Source organism: Anabrus simplex, chromosome 1 (assembly GCF_040414725.1).
Source record: "Anabrus simplex isolate iqAnaSimp1 chromosome 1, ASM4041472v1, whole genome shotgun sequence".
NCBI classification, from domain to species: domain Eukaryota; kingdom Metazoa; phylum Arthropoda; class Insecta; order Orthoptera; family Tettigoniidae; genus Anabrus; species Anabrus simplex.
The window spans coordinates 115,213,050-115,233,075 of NC_090265.1; the positions used below are offsets into that span (position 1 = coordinate 115,213,050).

A 20,026-nucleotide genomic window follows, 5' to 3' on the forward strand; every position below is an offset into this window, starting at 1 on the left:
GCTATCGTGAACACTTCAAGAGGGCCGTATGAAACAGGCGTATCGCGTCGGACGACATAAATCGCGACGGGCGTAAAATTTGACACCTCGTCGTACGTGTCCATGTCCATTGTGCGGTAATTGGACGAAGCGTAAAACAGTGTAAAATATTAAATTTTTGGGTCTAGGGTATTAATTTGTTTTATAAAAGTAAAGTTTTCAGTGTTAACATTGTCAATGGTGAAGTATTGTGATAGGTAAGGTATTAGTGTAAAAATAGTAATGTGCCAGGAAATCATTTGTGGAACTACGCCATCAAGAATGGAGGAGTAATACGGCGGATAGGGGCCGAAAGGAGCCTCTCATCTGCCAAGCTGCAATGGATTACCAATAACTAAGATGAGTACTAAAATGTAGATAATATTTGGGAAATGTTAGCGTGATTGGAAAAATGGGAATAATTTGATTAGACTTGGTTACCTTCTGTAACAAGATGAGTCGCTTAACGACCCCATCCTAAATTTGTAGCACGGACAGTATTAAATAATAACAATGTAAATAATCGGGTCTTTTTATGTATTCAGTTTGTTGTAGGTGTAAATTTTGTAGATATAGGGTAGTACGTTAAGTCATGCATGCGTTCATATTTCTTTGTAGTCAAGAATAATTTTCTTTACATTTGATTTTGTTATCATAGTCTAATAGACCCGATATGTGCTTTTCTGTTTGTCATTTTAACGAGTTATGTAATGACATTGAAGGAAAGTCCAGCCTTGTCATACCAGTTGTGTTTTGTTGTTGATTAGTGTGTTCATATTTTCAAAGCGAAGTTGTTAAATTTGTGAGAAGCGTTATTAATAATAATAATAATTCATGAGATATTGGAAATTTTAGTGAGCAGTGCGTAATAATAAAATTTAAGTGATCAGGTGTTGAGTTTATCGGGAATCATTTAATGACGGGATGTCGTTTTTAATTCGGAATTAAAGTGTGTGGTAATTTAACTTGATAAATTAATAATATTGAAATGTAGATTGCTGCTAATAATCCGTACATGTTAATGAACGTGTGGTTTAAATTACGGTCCAATATTTTTTTTAACGAATAAATGTCGTGTCTTAAAGTTGCAGTTCATTAGCCGGAACACGTAGGACTAATAATACGAAACCATGATTGTCAAATTTTGGTAAATATAATTTCCAGATGTTACGATTATTTGTGGAGAACGAACTAAGGCGTAGATCAAAATGAGATAGAAAAATGTTAAAGAATCTGCAGTCAGATAATAAAAGGTCGTACGATGTCAGAAGTGGAATAAATAAGTCAGTTGATAATTCTGTGAGAAATAAATGAATCAAGGAATATTGAGATAGAAAGGGATATAAATTCCGTACGAGAGACACTTAGGATATCGAAATGAGTGTAAAATGTACGGGCAGTGTCACAGAGAAATACTGAGTTACGTAGCGGGTAGAATTCGAACCCGTGACAGCATGTACGAAATAAATAGACTGCGTAGCTATTCGTTGAGATACAACGGATCTAAGGATAATGAGAGTTCAGAGTCCACATAAATGATCGTATATTGTAATCATTGTAATGACGAGTGATGACAATCATGATGCCGTGATAATAATAATAATAAATATTGCAGATAAAGGATTGGACCGCCTTAATTAAATGAGCGTTGATAAAGATGTTAATCGGGAATCTAAATGAGAATATGCAACCGATAATAATAGTAACAATGTTAGGACGATGTCAAATCGTCGCGGTCAGATTAATAATAATTGTCATAATAATAACAGTAATGATGTCGTTGGTTGATCAGCGAAATAATTGTAATTGCGACCGATATCTTAATGCATTTGTGGCGGAAGTGACCGGTTCAGTAATAATAATAAAATCTTGAGTGACCGGTTCAATAATAATAATAATAATAATAATAATAATAATAATAATAATAATAATAATAATAATAATAATAATAATAATAATAATAATAATAATATCTGGAGTCACCTATTCATTAATAATAACCACAAGAGGGATATAATAATAATAATAATAATAATAATAATAATAATAATAATAATAATAACGGTAATAACCATTTGTGTTTGCGTCCCGCATAATAATGACGATATTAATAAAACGTGACAGTGCCAGGAACCGTTGAGTAATAATAATAACAATAATAATAATAATAATAATAATAATAATAATAATAATAATTTCAAGGATGATAATTTCGTGGATAAATAAATATTCTGACGATAGTGGATTAAATAATTGGTGACAACATCCCTCTACTCGTATGTTTGAATAATAAGAATAATAAATATTATAGTCATTTGTTACCTGGTTATCATACGGTTTCCGCACGGGACGAGTTACAGTAATACTTAGTGTGTTTGTTTACTTCGCTTGCGATGCGAGGGGAGGTCTCCGGCACGGTATTTCCCACCGCTTCTCGTTATCTCATCTGTGGCAGTAGTCTACTGAGGCTACTTTGTAACATTTCAGATAATGTGTAAATAAAATATAAATGCTAATTCAGTGGTATGGCATCAGCTGGACATCGTAAGATAGGAACTGTCCGTGTAATACATTTTTCGTAATTCACGAGAAACATTACCCAGTCCGAGTACCGGTCTCGGAAAAATGTATATAGCCGGGGTACGTCATCTTAGTTAAATCGAGAAGCCGACCGTAACATGAGTTATGCTCGGGCTCCCGATAGAAGGAAGCTATATCCTTGAACAACGGTTCGATTCAAATGGAATCGACCTATAAGTTATACTCCAATTGTAATTTCTTCCAGAAGCAACCCAGCAACATATTGATACCACTTGCGGTATGGATGCTGTAGTAGAAACAGCAAGGGAATGCCTAGGAACAACTGTGTGTAAAGATGGGAAAAGGCGAACATCTTGGTGGAATGATGAAGTGAGAGCAGCCTGTAAACGTAAAAAGAAGGCTTATCAGAAATGGCTCCAAACAAGGGCCGAGGCAGAAGGGGATTTGTACGTAGATGAAAGAAACAGAGCGAAACAAATAGTTGTTGAATCCAAAAAGAAGTCATGGGAAGATTTTGGTAATAACCTGGAAAGGCTAGTTCAAGCAGCAGGGAAACCTTTCTGGACAGTAATAAAGAATCTTAGGAAGGGAGGGAAAAAGGAAATGAACAGTGTTTTGAGTAATTCAGGTGAACTCATAACAGATCCCAGGGAATCACTGGAGAGGTGGAGGGAATATTTTGAACATCTTCTCAATGTAAAAGGAAATCATCATGGTGGTGTTGCAAACAGTCAAGCTCATGGGGAGGAGGAAAATGATGTTGGTGGAATTATGCTTGAGGAAGTGGAAAGGATAGTAAATAAACTCCATTGTCATAAGGCAGCAGGAATAGATGACATTAGACCTGAAATGGTGAAGTATAGTGGGAAGGCAGGGATGAAATGGCTTCATAGAGTAGTAAAATTAGCGTGGAGTGTTGGTAAGGTACCTTCAGATTGGACAAAAGCAGTAATTGCACCTATCTATAAGCAAGGGAACAGGAAGGATTGCAACAACTATCGAGGTATCTCATTGATTAGTATACCAGGCAAAGTATTCACAGGCATCTTGGAAGGGAGGGTGCGATCAGTCGTTGAGAGGAAGTTGGATGAAAACCAGTGTGGTTTCACCACAGAGAGGCTGTCAGGATCAGATTTTCAGTATGCGCCAGGTAATTGAAAAATGCTACGAGAGGAATAGGCAGTTGTGTTTATGTTTCGTAGATCTAGAGAAAGCATATGACAGGGTACCGAGGGAAAAGATGTTCGCTATACTGGGGGACTATGGAATTAAAGGTAGATTATTAAAATCAATCAAAGGCATTTATGTTGACAATTGGGCTTCAGTGAGAATTGATGGTAGAATGAGTTCTTGGTTCAGGGTACTTACAGGAGTTAGACAAGGCTGTAATCTTTCACCTTTGCTGTTTGTAGTTTACATGGATCATATGCTGAAAGGTATAAAATGGCAGGGAGGGATTCAGTTAGGTGGAAATGTAGTAAGCAGCCTGGCCTATGCTGAAGACTTGGTCTTAATGGCAGACTGTGCCGAAAGCCTGCAGTCTAACATCTCGGAACTTGAAAATAGGTGCAATGAGTATGGTATGAAAATTAGCCTCTCAAAGACTAAATTGATGTCAGTAGGTAAGAAATCCAACAGAATTGAATGTCAGATTGGTGATACAAAGCTAGAACAGGTCGATAATTTCAAGTATTTAGGTTGTGTGTTTTCCCAGGATGGTAATATAGTAAGTGAGATTGAATCAAGGTGTAGTAAAGCTAATGCAGTGAGCTCGCAGTTGCTATCAGCAGTATTCTGTAAGAAGGAAGTCAGCTCCCAGACAAAACTATCTTTACATCGGTCTGTTTTCAGACCTACTTTGCTTTATGGGAGCGAAAGCTGGGTGGACTCAGGATATCTTATTCATAAGTTAGAAGTAACAGACATGAAAGTAGCAAGAATGATTGCTGGTACAAACAGGTGGGAACAATGGCAGGAGGGAACTCGGAATGAAGAGATAAAGGCTAATTTAGGAATGAACTCGATGGATGAAGCTGTACACATAAACCGGCTTCGGTGGTGGGGTCATGTGAGGCGAATGGAGGAGGATAGGTTACCCAGGAGAATAATGGACTCTGTTATGGAGGGTAAGAGAAGTAGAGGGAGACCAAGACGACGATGGTTAGACTCTGTTTCTAACGATTAAAAATAAGAGGTATAGAACTAAATGAGGCCACAACACTAGTTGCAAATCGAGGATTGTGGCGACGTTTAGTAAATTCTCAGAGGCTTGCAGACTGAACGCTGAAAGGCATAACAGTCTATAATGATAATGTATGTATGTATGTATGTATGCGGTATAGCAAGTGATTTATTTATGTAACGTGTGTGGAAATTTAAATATCATTGCCAAATGTATCAAAGTTTCGTACGTCGGATGGCGTAATAAACTGCTCCTTCTGGCAATTATTTCAAAGGAAACCATTCTCATAATCTTTTTATTGTAGTTAGATGATACCCTTTTAAAAGTTAACTGCAACTTCCTAGCCCTATCATGGAGTCCTTAAATTCAATTTACAATCGAGCTTTCCCCATTTTAATTTTTAATTGCTCCGTTCATTCCCGTGTTCTATTATGCCTCTATATTTATATATTCGTGGACTTAAAATAATGAACCGACACCCCTGAGATAAATGCTAGTCTGGGACTCGGGAGGTGGACGGGTGCAATACTATGACTTAAGTCCGCCTCTGTGGTGCAGTGGTTAGTGTGATTAGCTGCTACCCCCGGAGGCCCGGGTTCGATTCCCGGCTCTGCCACGGAATTTGAAAAGTGGTACGAGGGCTGGAACGGGGTCCACTCAGCCTCGGGAGGTCAACTGAGTAGAGGTGGGTCCGATTCCCACCTCAGTCATCCTGGAAGTGGTTTTCTGTCGTTTCCCACTACTTCTCCAGGCAAATGCCGGAATGGTGCCTAACTTAAGGCCATGGTCGCTTCCTTCACTCTTCCTTGTCTATCCCTTCCAGTCTTCCCATCCCCCACCAAGGCCCCTGTTCAGCATAGCAGGTGAGGCCGCCTGGGCGAGGAACTGGTCATTCTCCCCAGTTGTTTCCCCCGACCCAGAGTCTGAAGATCCAGGACACTGCCCTTGAGGCGGTAGAGGTGGGATCCCTCGCTGAGTCCGAGGGAGAAACCAACTCTGGAGGGTAAACAGATTAAGAAAGAAAGAAAGAAAGAAAGAAAGAAAGAATACTATGACTTACAGTAGATTGAGCGGTCCGATGTCATTATGGACTTTATGTTCAGGCGTGCATCCAGCCACATAGTAGACATTTTGTTCACTTCTTGTATTTGAATGTAGTAGCTGGTGTACCAACATCGCAACACCTACTCAACATGGGATGTGCTAGGTAAGACTATTACCAATAATTCCGGTATTTCCAGTGCTTAACACTACGGCTTACAATATTATAGGTTTAGCTTACTACTAAATACTACAAGTGATAAATAAGTACCGTTAAAACATAATTTCCCAACAACAACAACAACAAGAGTACAACAAGCAATTCCATGGGGAAAAATGACAGAAATACGACTAGTTTAACATTCTGTATCTGATGACGCTAGAGCAACTTTCAGCCCTTTGTAACTCTCAGTTTTTCCCGCTTTCTTCTTCTCTTCGACCCACAAATTGATCGACTTGCATAATCCTTCTTTCTAGGGTCAAACTCAACTCTACTCCCTTCATCCAAAAATTGCTGCCCTGGTCTCCTCTCACACCACGTCCTTCCTTTTAGCTTTAATATCGCAGAAGGTGACCAGCCATACATTTCCTTCTTTTCGCAATTCCTTTCAACGGATTCCTCTTCTCGTCTACTCAAGATAACACTCCCTCCTTAGTCACTCTCTCTCACCAGGGTACCTTCAACACCATTCTCCAGCAACACATCTCGGAAGCCTCAAGGTTTTTCTTTGCTGTTGCTTTTCAAGTCCAAGTTTCAGAGGAGTAAGTGGATAAGCTCCAAACAAAACAACTGTGAAATCGGTTTCTAGTTTTGAGTGACCTTTTTTTATGTTAACAAACTTCTCTTCCTGAAAAATGCCTTCTTGGCTTGAGCTATTCTGCACTTTATGTCAACTGTAGATCTCCCCAGGTATTTGAAAGCAGTAACCTGCATTACCTGTTCTCTTTCTAGCCATACTTGTGCGATCTGTTCTCCACCTCTCGAACACTTCATCATCTTTCTTTATATTTCCCTCTGTTTATCTTCATGTTGCAGTTATTCTTTAGTTGTAGTTCATAAGGTGTAATACATCGTGTAGTTCTTCATCATTTCCAAGCAGAGCAATGTCATCTGCAAAACGGATTGTTTTATAGCATTCTCCGTTCCCCATTATACTTTGCCAATTTTGAAGTACGCAATTGAAGCGCACGTGTAAATAGCAGGCGTGCACGAGACCTTTCATTAAAATCTACAGACTGTTGATAAGTTTGTCTCGTTTAACAGGATGTACGCTGGGCCGGATAAGAAACAACTTTACAGTAGTTGCTCGAAATGACTTTTGTCGACACGCATGGGAGCTTGCTAGACGCAACCCTACACGATGTGCATCCTCTTCCAACTTTGATAAACTGCAATTAACAAAGAGTTGTAGTATATATATTGCCATATTTATTGGCTTACTGCCCTCCGTATCATAGCCCCAGTCGCCTCCCTGCGTTTTTCCCATGGAGGAACGACTCAGCCTTTCCAGATGATGATCAGTCAAAAAACATGATCACCATTATAATGAAATGGGAACGACAAAACAGAAATCATTAGGACTATCTGCGTACGAAATATTAATAAATATAATAATAATAATAATAATAATAATAATAATAATAATAATAATAATAATAATGTTACTGTATTTGCTTTACGTCCCACTAACTACTTTTACGGTCTTCGGAGACACCGAGGTGCCGGAATTTAGTCCCGCAGGAGTTCTTTTACGTGCCAGTAAATCTACCGACACGAGGCTGTCGTATTTGAGCACCTTCCAATACCACCGGACTGAGCCAGGATCGAACCTGCCAAGTTGGGGTTAGTAGGCCAGCGCCTTAACCGTCTGAGCCACTCAGCCCGGTGTACGAAATATTGAGGTCTCTTGCAGCTTCTCAAAAGTAATCCTATGAACTTGAATTTTAATTGTTTCGGCATCCAATCCTAGCATATCCAGTATTTAAACATGAGTGATATGTGTCAGAAGATTTATCAGAATGTTACGTTCTCTATCAGTGGAAACGTTTAGCGTTGGGCACCTCTGTGTCACTCAGACCACCAGTATTTAAAGGGTTGTCAGCAAATATCTTATAATCAAATATCTTAATACTAGTTGCTGCCTAGCTAAAGCACAAAGCCTGTGGTCGATTCATCCAAAAGAATATGGTTTCGATTCCCCATCAGGAAATATAGAAATTAGGATTCGAAACTTCCACTTTTGGAGAAACCTAAGGCCCTGGAATTCCCTCATACTACACAAACAATGAATACGAGGTTCATTCTTCGGTGTCAAGGCGACCGGGGATAAAGCTAATCACTGTTTCTCTTAGGCTGAGGTTACTTTAGAGACTCCCTTGCCCAGAATGGGGATGTCATTGATTTTTGCTTGTTTTACTATATTTTGATTCAAAAATGAAATATAGTAACTGGTATGGATTTATCTATTCACGTGGCTGAGTGGTCAGCATGCTGGCCTTCGGTTCAGAGGGCTCTAGGTTCAATTTCTGGTCGGGCCGATGAAATTAATTACGTATTGCTCTTACCTCTGGCATGGGGACTGAATATTTGTGTTCGTCTGATAGATTTGTATTTATTTTCGTCTATATAAAACACACCACACTACCGTCCGCCACAAAAACACGGAAAAATGAATACATCCCTCCACGTAGGGTTTGCACCAGAAAGGGTATCTAGCCATAACTTTGGACTAAATCAACATCATTGCTAACCCCAAGTAAAGTACTGTAATTATTGAGAACAGGCCAGGAAAGAAGAAGGTGAATTTAGCCATCCACTAATATCTCCTCCATGAGGATGAGCGTGATTGGTTCAGTGGCTTCGCTGCTTGCTTCATAACCGGAAGGCCGAGATTTGAATCCAAGTCAATGTTGGGTCGAGATTTTCAACTCAAAAATCACGTGGTCTTGAAGGGCATCCGGGCTGTAATCCCCAGCCATAATAAAAAAATGATCCAAGGTGACTTCTGAAGGAAGAAATAACATCTCCTCCTGGAGCTTTTAATTTAAGAGCTTGGAGTGAGGGAGGATCATAGGGCCTCTAGCCGAGTCTAGACACAATTATTACTTTCCACTTCCTGATGTCATTCACCTCACTTTCATATTGCCTTTCCAACCCTCCCTGAATTAACACTTTCTCCCTGCTGATCCCGACACTATTAGGTTTACGAGGATTATGAAGACTTCAATTTCTACATCTTTCGCAGCTCTTACCTTCCCTTTACCGTCTAGTTCACTTAGCTCCCTCTGTGGATTAGTGGTTTAGTATTGGCCTTCGGATTCCATGAACGTGGTTTCAAATCTGGTAGAGGTAACCGAATTTTTCAAGGACGTAAAATATTCGGCTTTCCATGACGTACGACGTCGGCATGTAAATGATCTCCGGTGACATATTTAGGGTTTATCATACAGAATTAATTAAAACTCGCCCGTAGGTCACCTAACGGATTTCCTGATTTTCTGCCATCCGGTACAACAAAATGTAACATCGAAATTGATACGCTGCGAAACCAAAATACCTGCCCATGGTAACTGAGGCCATACAGTTACTATAATTTTACCTTCATTGTAAAAATAGGTGCCTATGTCTTTGAAAACTTCTAGTTATGCATCATCGATTCCACAGTACTTATTTTATTTTAATTTTTGGCTTTCGGTCTTATCGACCATGCAGCCAGCTACAATTTTGTACTTTTCTTATTATTAATTATGAATTAACTTGATTAATTGAACGTATATATTTAAGACGCACGCAACACACACATCCCCTGAACCATATACATTAACCAGACGAAGTTAAAATTCCCGACCCGGTCGGTAATCGAACCCCGGCCCCCCGAACCAAAAACCGCTACGCTGACCATTCAGCCAAGGAGCCGGACCTCCACAGCATTACGCTCCCCTAAAATAATTCACTACAGAGAATAATAATGACACACACTATACACTCTTTGGTCTTCTCTTATACATGAACTCTTTCCTTACAGATACCGGAAGTTCAATCTCTTCGTGGAGCCATCATTTAATGTCACACCAACAGCTGAGTTATCAACTTTCGACACCGACTTCGGAGTGCGCTTCGGGACCTTCATCTGTTTTGATCTGTTATTCCAAGCTCCTGCTCTGCAGTTGGTGGAGAAACTAGGAATAACAGATTTTGTCTACCCTACTGCTTGGTTTTCAGAGTTACCATATCTTACGGGTAAGTAGATATTACGGACATTTCCGGAGACTGAGTGGTTCTAACTAAGGCCGCAGCTCAATTCCCTCCGGCTCACCGAAGTGAACGCATTACATTTCCATGTTCATTATGCTACCCTACCACCCCGACTCCCAACCCTTCAATTGGACTGTTGAAATGCTACAAGAAGTAACGACGCGTTGTAACAGGACTTGTAACTTACTGTAGTTCCTTATGCCATTATTATTATTTTTTTATTTTATTATTATTATTATTATTATTATTATTATTATTATTATTATTATTATTATTATTATTATTATTATTATTATTATTATTATTATTTCCTCCTTCAGTAAAACTTCGTAGTTACACATAAGAAGTAGATGAAGTACGGGAGACATAAAATGCAGACTAACAAAAACAAGCAAGGTCTTTCTTAAGGAAATAAATTTGATTTCTTCTAACAATGCTATGAAATATTTTCGAATTATATTGTGTTAAGCGTGGTATTGTAGGGATGTGAACATGGACAATGACAGGCGCAGAAAGAGGGAGATAGAGAGAAGAAGAGGATTTAGGGAATAGAAAAATTTACTAAAGCAAATATTCAATAAATTCCCGAATTCTTTGCAATTATTTAATAAAAGACTGGGTAAACCACAGGTAGGGAATCTGCCACCTGAGCGACTGCCCTGAATGAAGATCAGTGGCGATTGATTGATTGATTGATTGATTGATTGATTGATTGATTGATTGATTGATTGATTGATTGATTGATTGATTGATTGATTGATTGATTGATTGATTGATTGATTGATTGATTGATTGATTGATTGATTGATTGATTGATTGATTGATTGATTGATTGATTGATTGATTGATTGATTGATTGATTGATTGATTGATTGATTGATTGATTGATTGAAGATTTTGAATAGTTTCCTTGAATTTTTCTTTATTCCTTTTTGTCTTATGTCGCACCAACGCAGATAGGTCTTATGGCGACGATGAAATAGGACAGGAATACGATTGGGGAAGGAAGCAACTGCGTTCTAAATTAAGGTACATTCCCGCATTTGCCTGGCATGAAAATTGGAAGCGACGGAAAATCAACAACAGGGTTGCCAACAAACCACTATCATCCAAATGCAAGTTAACAACTACGCGCCTCGAATTGGGTAGCCAACTTGCTCGGTACAGAAGAATGCTGAAGTTGAGGTGTGTAGATTGTATCACAAATAAAGATATACTTAACTGAACTGGTGAACGGAGAAATTAGCAACATTGGATCAGAAGGAGAAATAGGTTAATAGGACGTGTCTTGAGACACACAAATTTTGTTCACTTAATTTTTGAGGGAAGTGTAGATGACACGAAAAGGTGCATCAAACCGGCTCACACGAACTCCGCAACTAGCTGCAGACCTGTGATTTTCTCTTGGCCACTCCCCGTGACATATCAGTAAGCCATATAATAACGAGCTTCAATTGCAGGTACTTTTATTCAGAACATATTCGTAAGCTAACTATAACATTAGGATCATGAAAAAGTGTTTAAAGAAAAGAAATTATATAACGAGTTTCAGTTGCAAGTACCTTTATTCAAAATATATTTTTAAGCTAAAGATAACATTTAAGATTTGTACGAAACATGTAAGTGCCTTAATTTAGAAGATATTTTGAAACTAACCATTACATTTAAACTTTATACGGAACACATTTTAAAAAATGCAGTCTCTCCATTACACCATTTTGCCATTGCACAATTTTATTTTCGATGACTTTCTTTGGTTTCCTTGCCAGTTTTTTGTTCGGAACCCGAGACGACACTACTTAGCCGAATGTAAGTGTCTGTTTGTACACTTCTCAAGATGGACAAAACATAGACAAAACATGATCACTCCCCAGTGTTGAAAGTTTGACATTACGGTTCTTCTTCTTGGTGTATCATCAACCCTGATCACCGGCAGGTGTCACTTTCCCATAAAGTCTGTATTTAAAGTTTAGTATTTAACTCCTTTCACTAGACCGTACATTACTTTTACACTGTTCTCCATCTTCAGTAGCACTATCCTAAACATCTAACAGAACTTTTCAGTAACTTACTTTCTCTGCACTAGATTAATATACCATTATTATGCTCTTCTCTGCCACCTGGTACAAGCTAACCGGACGCACCTGTTTTCCTACCTGAAGGGCAAGTTGCGGAATTCGTGGACTAGTGGATTAATGGACCCCTTCTCGACCTTTTGTAAATTGCGGAGTTCGAGTCCGTCCTATCAGATTACGCGATGCACTGATGACACTAAGAACAACAAATGAACACCTCCATGACAAGTGTATAATGTACGACCTAATAGCTAAAAATATTCCTATGAAGTAAAATAAACACCATGAGAAGGGATTTAACCTTCCCTCCTGTCATCATTGTCGTGTTTCCCGCCAGGAAAACTAATACAGTAATAATGCGAACATAATGTGAACCTTGCATTACAAAAGATATGAAGATTAGAAAATAAATTAACCAACGGAAACCCTTTTGTACAACCGTTATTAATGAAATAAGAAATTTGGAACTTCCCTCTCCTTTGTTTCCAAGTTTCATTTCTCTGCCTAAGTTGCATGACAGCACAGCTGCGGGAAATGTACCTCCCCCGCGGGACAAACTGGTCGTACAACACGCTATTAGCATTACCTGGTATTGATCTCTAGCCAAGAAACAAAGAGCGAACTGCAAACAAGAGCGCATCAATTCGATTCCCACCAGGGACGAGACGTGTAGTTGCGTAGTGAATACTGAGCAGCGAAACCATGACACCTGCGAGTTGAATTGTGTCCCAGCTTATATTTCTCGTGCTCAAAACTTCGAACCTAAAAGCTATGTCCAGAGTAATTCTAAAGGGACTGTAGCTTGTATATAATTGTTGTTGATGAGGGGTGAAGATGCTGGTAAGAGCGGAGAAAATTAGTTAAATTTGGCCCAAATTGTCCAGCATGGTCGTTGGTATTGATGTTTTAAGGAATGAAACATCTTTATTCATAAGAACGAACAGGGTGAACTTAATAAAGTTAAATCAGATTGACCAGGAGTGAAAATTTTACAAGAAGAATTTTCTTTTCTTGCTAGTGGATTAACGTCCCACTATCACATCGAAGGTTTTCGGCAACGCAAGGATAGGGAAGGGGTAGGATTGAGAAGTAACAGCCGTATCCTTAATAAAGGCACAGCCCCATAATTTTCCTGGTGTGAGAAACACATTCAGGGATGCCAACGGTGGGATTCAAACCCACCATCTCCAGAATGCAAGATCACAGCTACGCGACCGTAACTGCACGGCCAACTCGCATGGTCCCATAATACTGAAACTGAAATTTCAGTTATGTAGCACTTGTTGATAGTAAGTAGCTTTGATATCATAGAACGCAGTATGCATCACAGTAAGTTATACTAAAACTGGATCCTTATATGAAAGGCTGCAAATATAGGACGCGACGTATTTATTAGTGATGTGCGCGAGTGTCGCTTGGACTCGGAGAAACGAGCCTGGCGGTTCCGAGCATCTCCGAGTAACCCGTGCGAAGTAGAATTCTACTCGACTCTCCGCGGTGACGACACGATCCGTAACGGCGATATAGGATCTGTTGCCACGCAGTCGGAATAAATACTCCAGTCATTAAGTACTATCACAACAGCTTAGTAAATAATGAACATAACGTGAAACATGCGAGTGTAAGACCGTAACGTATTTGTTTCGAAATGCCATTCGTATGTTTATCACACAATTACATTCTTTTTTTCTTATCCTTCAATATTGCGTTGGGTTCTTTCATTATATGACCAATGAAGTGTCATCGGAAGGCCAAGTGTCCATCTCAAAGATAATTGGTATCAGCAGACAAATACAGGAAACGGTGGGAAGACGCATACAAGAGGAGCAAGATGCCGTAGTGAGGCAGGTGTTAACGGACTTCTTGTCAGCCATAAAAAAGGAAGTTCATCAATGTTGAAAGTGTCCTACGATTGCACTGCCTACAATTCTCTATCTGGGATTTAAGATTTTGCCTTTTTTGAATTTACTGATTAACGAAGCGTGCAGCAGGCCTACAGTCCATTCCACCATCGAACACAGCCGTGTTCGGCACCTCTTTTGGGGATCATTTGATGCCCGTGTCGCAGACGAAAACCTACGTCACAACGTCAGAGCAGATGCTACGGTCCAGGTACAAAGATACCTGAAAGAACGTTGTGAATGACTTTCCTCCAAGACTGGAACACTAGTGACTAACAAACGAAATCGTTTGAATGGGGATGTGGTGAATATGATTGTATTTCTAAACACACATAGTGCACACCGTTGGTACATGAGTACCTGTGTCCACACGTTCCTTAGTTTACGCTACAATAAGGTTTTGTTGAGCAGGCCTATACATTCATGTAAATATGACACAATGTACATTTTCGGCTGTATATCTTGTTGTTCAGTAGTACAACGAATGCCATTGTTCAACGTCCACAACGTTCAATTGATTGAAGGGATGCTCTGGGCATTTGGTGAGGTATCCAGTAGAGTAACATAATTCTATTGTTACCAAATCCAGTATATTGTCGTGCCGTACAATATCATACTTATTTGTTCGGTAAGGTACCGTATGTATGCCTTGGAACTGACGACTATTTCAAATGGCGACTGTGTATACACTTCTTTAAAGTGGTGTTCATTACCGCATCGCAATATTATTTTGTACATTATATCACTGTGCATTATTGGGAAATCGAAACAATACCTGTCCTTGCATCGTGTTGTCTCCATACATGGCTCTCAGATAATGCTGAAGGCGTCCTCGGCCTCGATTCCGGAATCGAGTACCTCGAGTTTTACGCTCCCAGACTCGATTCTTCGCGAGTTCATTAGGAGCCCATCACTAGAATTAATAATAATAATAATAATAATAATAATAATAATAATAATAATAATAATAATAATAATAATAATAATAATGACATGTTATTTGTTTAGGACTATTGCTGCAACAAAAGTCATGATGGACATCCACACACTCAAATTTATCTCACTCAGACCCGCAAAGTCACTGTTCAGACTCAAAGTCAACCCTGGCTTAATATGCGATAGAAATAGCATGCCCATATCTGAAATACAACAATCTTAAAAAGCCTTAGACAGTGTCAAAGCCAAAAACAACTCTCTGTATCTCAAAGTTTGTCCCAACCCGAATTGTATACCAGCTAGCTGAAACTACATCTTTCATAGAGGGCCGTGATGACCACTCACAACCTGTTGCCTACCCCAACCAGTAAAAATTTCTAGAAGAGCGACGACAGCAAACAGCAAAAATAGATCCAGAGTTTTTCCGCACCACAGCCGCGATCAACGAGGAATGGAAAACAGTAACTGCGAGGTGAGACACCTCTACATGCGAGACGCGATGCATGGTTTTCACTATGACATCTGTAGGAAAGAATAGCATGAAGTGTCCGGTGAATGCATGTGTGAAATCTGCTAACTATACCGTTATTGTACCACCTGTTCGAGTGCGCATTAGAAACCCTGCCAATCGCCCATTATACTAAAGACGATAACTGTCAATGTCAGTCAAATATTTTTCTTCACTCAATCTGAACACATAGTGTTTAATACATCTATTACATAAATGTTATTTGCTTTACGTCCCACTAACTACTATTATGGTTTTCGAAAACGTTAAAGGTGCTGGAAGTTTGACCCGCAAAATTTTGTCTTTTGGGTTCCAGTAAATCTATCGACATGAGGCTAGCGTATGTGAGCACCTTCAAATACCACCGGCCGAAGCCGGGATCGAACTCGTCTACTTGAACTCACAAGGCCAGCGTTCTACCGTCTTGAGCTTCTCAGCCCGGCGACGTAGTTTGCAGCATGTGTATACATTAAAACTAAAAATTGTAGACGTTTATAAGCAATACGTATTTCTATACTAATTTCAAAATTGATAACCACTCATGCAGAAGTTTAACCGACCATTCGTTTTTGTCTTTCCAATTGTGAGATGGCGGAATAACAAGAGAGATTTGTCAGCCTTGAGTATTGCCTCTGATGTATTCTGCTGGTGACGTGATTATTATTTTCGCTGGTTTATTTTAGTTTTTTTGTTTTGTTCCTTTGTTAGTTTTGGAAGTGATTTAACGTCACATTAACTCGGCAATGAAGGGTTAGGAAAGGACAAAAGTTGGGAATAAAGTGGCCGTAGCCTTAATTAAGGTGGTTTTTTTTTTTTGCTTTACGTCGCACCGACACAGATAGGTCTTATGGCGACGATGGGATAGGAAAGGCCTCGGAATGGGAAGGAAGCGGCCGTGGCCTTAATTAAGGTACAGCCGCAGCATTTGCCTGGTGTGAAAATGGGAAACCACGGAAAACCATCTTTAGGGCTGCTGACAGCGGGGTTCGAACCCACTATCTCCCGATTACTGGATACTGGCCGCACTTAAGCGACTGCAGCTATCGAGCTCGGTTAATTAAGGTATAGCTCCACCATTTGCATGGAGTGAAAATGGCAAACCACAGAAAACCATCTTCAGGGTTGTCGACAACAAGCCATTTAGGCCGTGGCCTGCAAATACGACTGTTGCTCAGTCAGATGGCCTACAGCTAATAGAGTCAAGTGTTCAACATGTTGACACCCATCAGCCTGTGGCTTGGCTTCTAAAACTGGCTCCGCTGCTTCTCGTACCAGACAGCTCCTCAGTTGGACTTATGGAGCTGAGAAATCCTGGGCTAGCCGAGAATCGAAACCGGGGCCTCCAGTTACCCTTACACCACGGGACAGGCAATAATATCCAACTACGGATTCAACATTTTAATTGTACAAATTCAGTTATTGTTTTCTGATATTGGTTCTTTAAGGTTATCTTATAAATTATCATAAACTTAAGTTTTGTCCTAACATGAAAAACGGGGACCTCGAAATCGAAATTGATATTTTTCTTTGCAAGTTGTTTTACGTCGCACCGACACAAATAGGTCTTATGGCGATGATGGTACAGAGAAAGGTTATGTTTAAAATTTCCTTTTTTAATTTTTGTCTCTCTTACTTTGTACTTCTGACACGATAAATAAATAAATAGGGAAAGGTTAGGAGTGGGAAGAAAGCGGCCGTGGCCTTAATTAAGGCACACCGGGCGAGTTGGCCGTGCGCGTAAAGGCGCGTGGCTGTGAGCTTGCATCCGGGAGATAGTAGGTTCGAATCCCACTATCGGCAGCCCTGAAAATGGTTTTCCGTGATTTCCCATTTTCACACCAGGCAAATGCTGGGGCTGTACCTTAATTAAGGCCACGGCCGCGTCCTTCCAACTCCTAAGCCTTTCCTATCCCATCGTCGCCATAAGACCTATCTGTGTCGGTGCGACGTAAAGCCCCTAGCAAAAAAAATTAAGGCACAGCCCCAGCATTTGTCTGGTGTGAAAACGGAAAACCACGGAAAACCATCTTCAGGGGTACAGACAATGGGGTTCGAACCTACCATCTCCCGAATATTGGATACTGGCCGCACTTAAGTGACTGCAGCTATCGATCTCGGTGAAATTGATACATAGATCTTCTACACGAAATAATATGCATATTACTTCCTTACGATGTAGTGTCCTATTTCGTGTTCGTAGTCATATTAATGTCGTTTCATTAAAACGACATTAAGTGTAGAGAAAAAATTGTTAATACAAGGTAATTGTTGAAAATTCTCCCTTATACAATATTTCGTTTCTTACTTCACACGGAATTTTAAATTTACAACATTCCGTACATACTTATCCATTTACGAGGCAAGTCTGTTTGGACATGACAGTCCTTGCCAGAGTAGTATATACCTTTATTTGACACACTGTTGCATTTAATTTAGTCAACAATATACACTAGAGGCCTGGCGGGGTGAAGCATAAATCTAACAGCTGCCAGAAAAGTGATAAGCTGGAGGTGGGGCAATATAGCTGGCACAATAAGCTAATTAGTAATCACTTATCTCTCAATCCTACTGTCTGAATTCGAATCTCGGCAACTTGGAGCGGATTTCAGATAGAACCATGATGAAGGTCATCCAGCCTTAAACCATCGGTTAAGTCCTAAACAGAGCCTTGATGCTCCGCCTACCCCATATGATTGATTACTTTTCGTGCTGTACGAATTCTGTTGAGGGAACATAGACAGTGTGTACAATTTCGCAAGAAAGAAACCGCTAGCCGCGTTATTTTGAAAAACAGAAATACATCCCACACTATTACCTTAATCTATTTAATAATATTTTCAAATATATTCATAAAATATCCCACTATAGTGATTTGTAAATTATTTACTGTATGTAACAGGTAGGAGCATGAATAGATACGTTTACGCTAATAAAGTGCTTTCTTAACGTCTGGGGTGTTGCTATACCTCCACGACCCTAAATAAGGCCACAGCCGTTTCCTTTCCCTTTCCTATACCACCGTCACTGAAAATCTGTCTGAGTTTTGTGACGTTAAACCACTAAAAAAGAGGGAAAAGGTGTTTTTAGTTCGACATTATTAAAGGTACCAAGCTATAAATAATTTGATGATGAACAAGTTCCAAGAGCTCTGCTTTGGTTTCATAAACACAAACATTTCTTCCCACAGCTGATACCAAAAATAATTCACTTCATACAGTTCAGTAATAGCTTCATAAATTAAGACTTTTATGTTACTTATACATAGGAAAATACTGTTCCAAATATTAATGATTTACATTCTGAAGTGGAAGCTACTCTCTGAGCAGGGGCGTACGCAGAGAGGGTGTTTGTGGGATAACACCCCGCCCGAAATGTTGAAGTTTAGAACTTGTGATTAATATTGTGGCAACCATGTAAATGAAGATGTTTAGGTAGCTCATTGTTTTGCTTTTAATTTGAACTACGTATTTGCCAACAATATGTTGATGCTTCCATCAATAAATATATAATAAGCTTTCCTTATAAAAGCAATCATCCTGAACCAATGGACTTCATTTCTGCACTTAACATTTTGCACCAGTGATATTTTCCCAATATTTCCCAACAACCAGAAGGCTCTTTATATTTAGAAGGTCATTTGCATAATGTGACTGCACAGGAAAGATTGAATGGGTTAGCTCTTTTGTATAAACACAAAGAAGAGCATGTGACCGTAGAAAATATAATCCATGAGCTGGCCAAAAAAAACTAGGAGACGTCTGCTATTGTAATCACTAATCATCAACATGAATAGAAATATGTTTTAATTAAATGATTGTGTTATTTTCTTTCTTAATCTGTTTACCATCCAGGGTTGGCTTTTCCCTCAGACTCAGCGAGGGATCCCACCTCTACCGCCTCAAGGGCAGTGTGCTGGAGTTTCAGACTGTGGGTCGGGGGATACAACTGGAGAAAATAACCGGTACCTCGCCCAGGCGGCCTCACCTGTTATGCTGAACAGGGGCCTTGCGGGGGGATGGGTAGATTGGAAGGGATAGACAAGGAAAGGGGAAGGAAGCGGCCGTGGCCTTAGGTCAGGTACCATCCCGGCATTTGCCTGGAGGAGAAGTGGGAAACTACGGAAAACCACTTCCAGGATGGCTGAGGTGGGAATCGAACCCACCTCTACTCAGTTGACCTTCCGAGGCTGAATGGACACCGTTCCAGCCCTCGTACCACTTTTCAAATTTCGTGGCAGAGCCGGGAATCGAACCGGGTCCTCCGGGGGTGGCAGCTAATCACACTAACCACTACGCCACAGAGGCGGACATTGTGTTATTTTGGAAGTTTTAATTTAATGTTTCTAATTTCACATTATGTACCCTACATTATTATATTATCCTCGAATTTTAATTACGTATTTAATACCCCCACCTCGAAAATAATTTCTTCGTACGCACCTGTTGCTGATAATATGGTAGGTAGGATCATAAAGAATATGCATCGCCTTGCAGAATTCTGGCATACACTTCTGAAGCTCTATTTATTTACTTCTTGCTCAACGGTTCCGTTAGCGAAAGTCATTAAGAG

At 39.8% G+C, this 20,026-nt stretch overlaps 1 protein-coding gene across 1 annotated transcript in view; it reads left to right on the top strand.

The window, feature by feature from the left end:
- LOC136884477 (vanin-like protein 2) overlaps nucleotides 1-20,026 on the top strand; it is a 143,243-nt gene that overhangs the window by 82,203 nt on the left and 41,014 nt on the right. Inside the window, exon 6 of the mRNA XM_067156676.2 lies at nucleotides 9,808-10,022. Within this exon, the coding sequence (XP_067012777.2) occupies nucleotides 9,808-10,022 (215 nt within the window). The remainder of the gene's footprint in view (nucleotides 1-9,807; nucleotides 10,023-20,026) is intronic.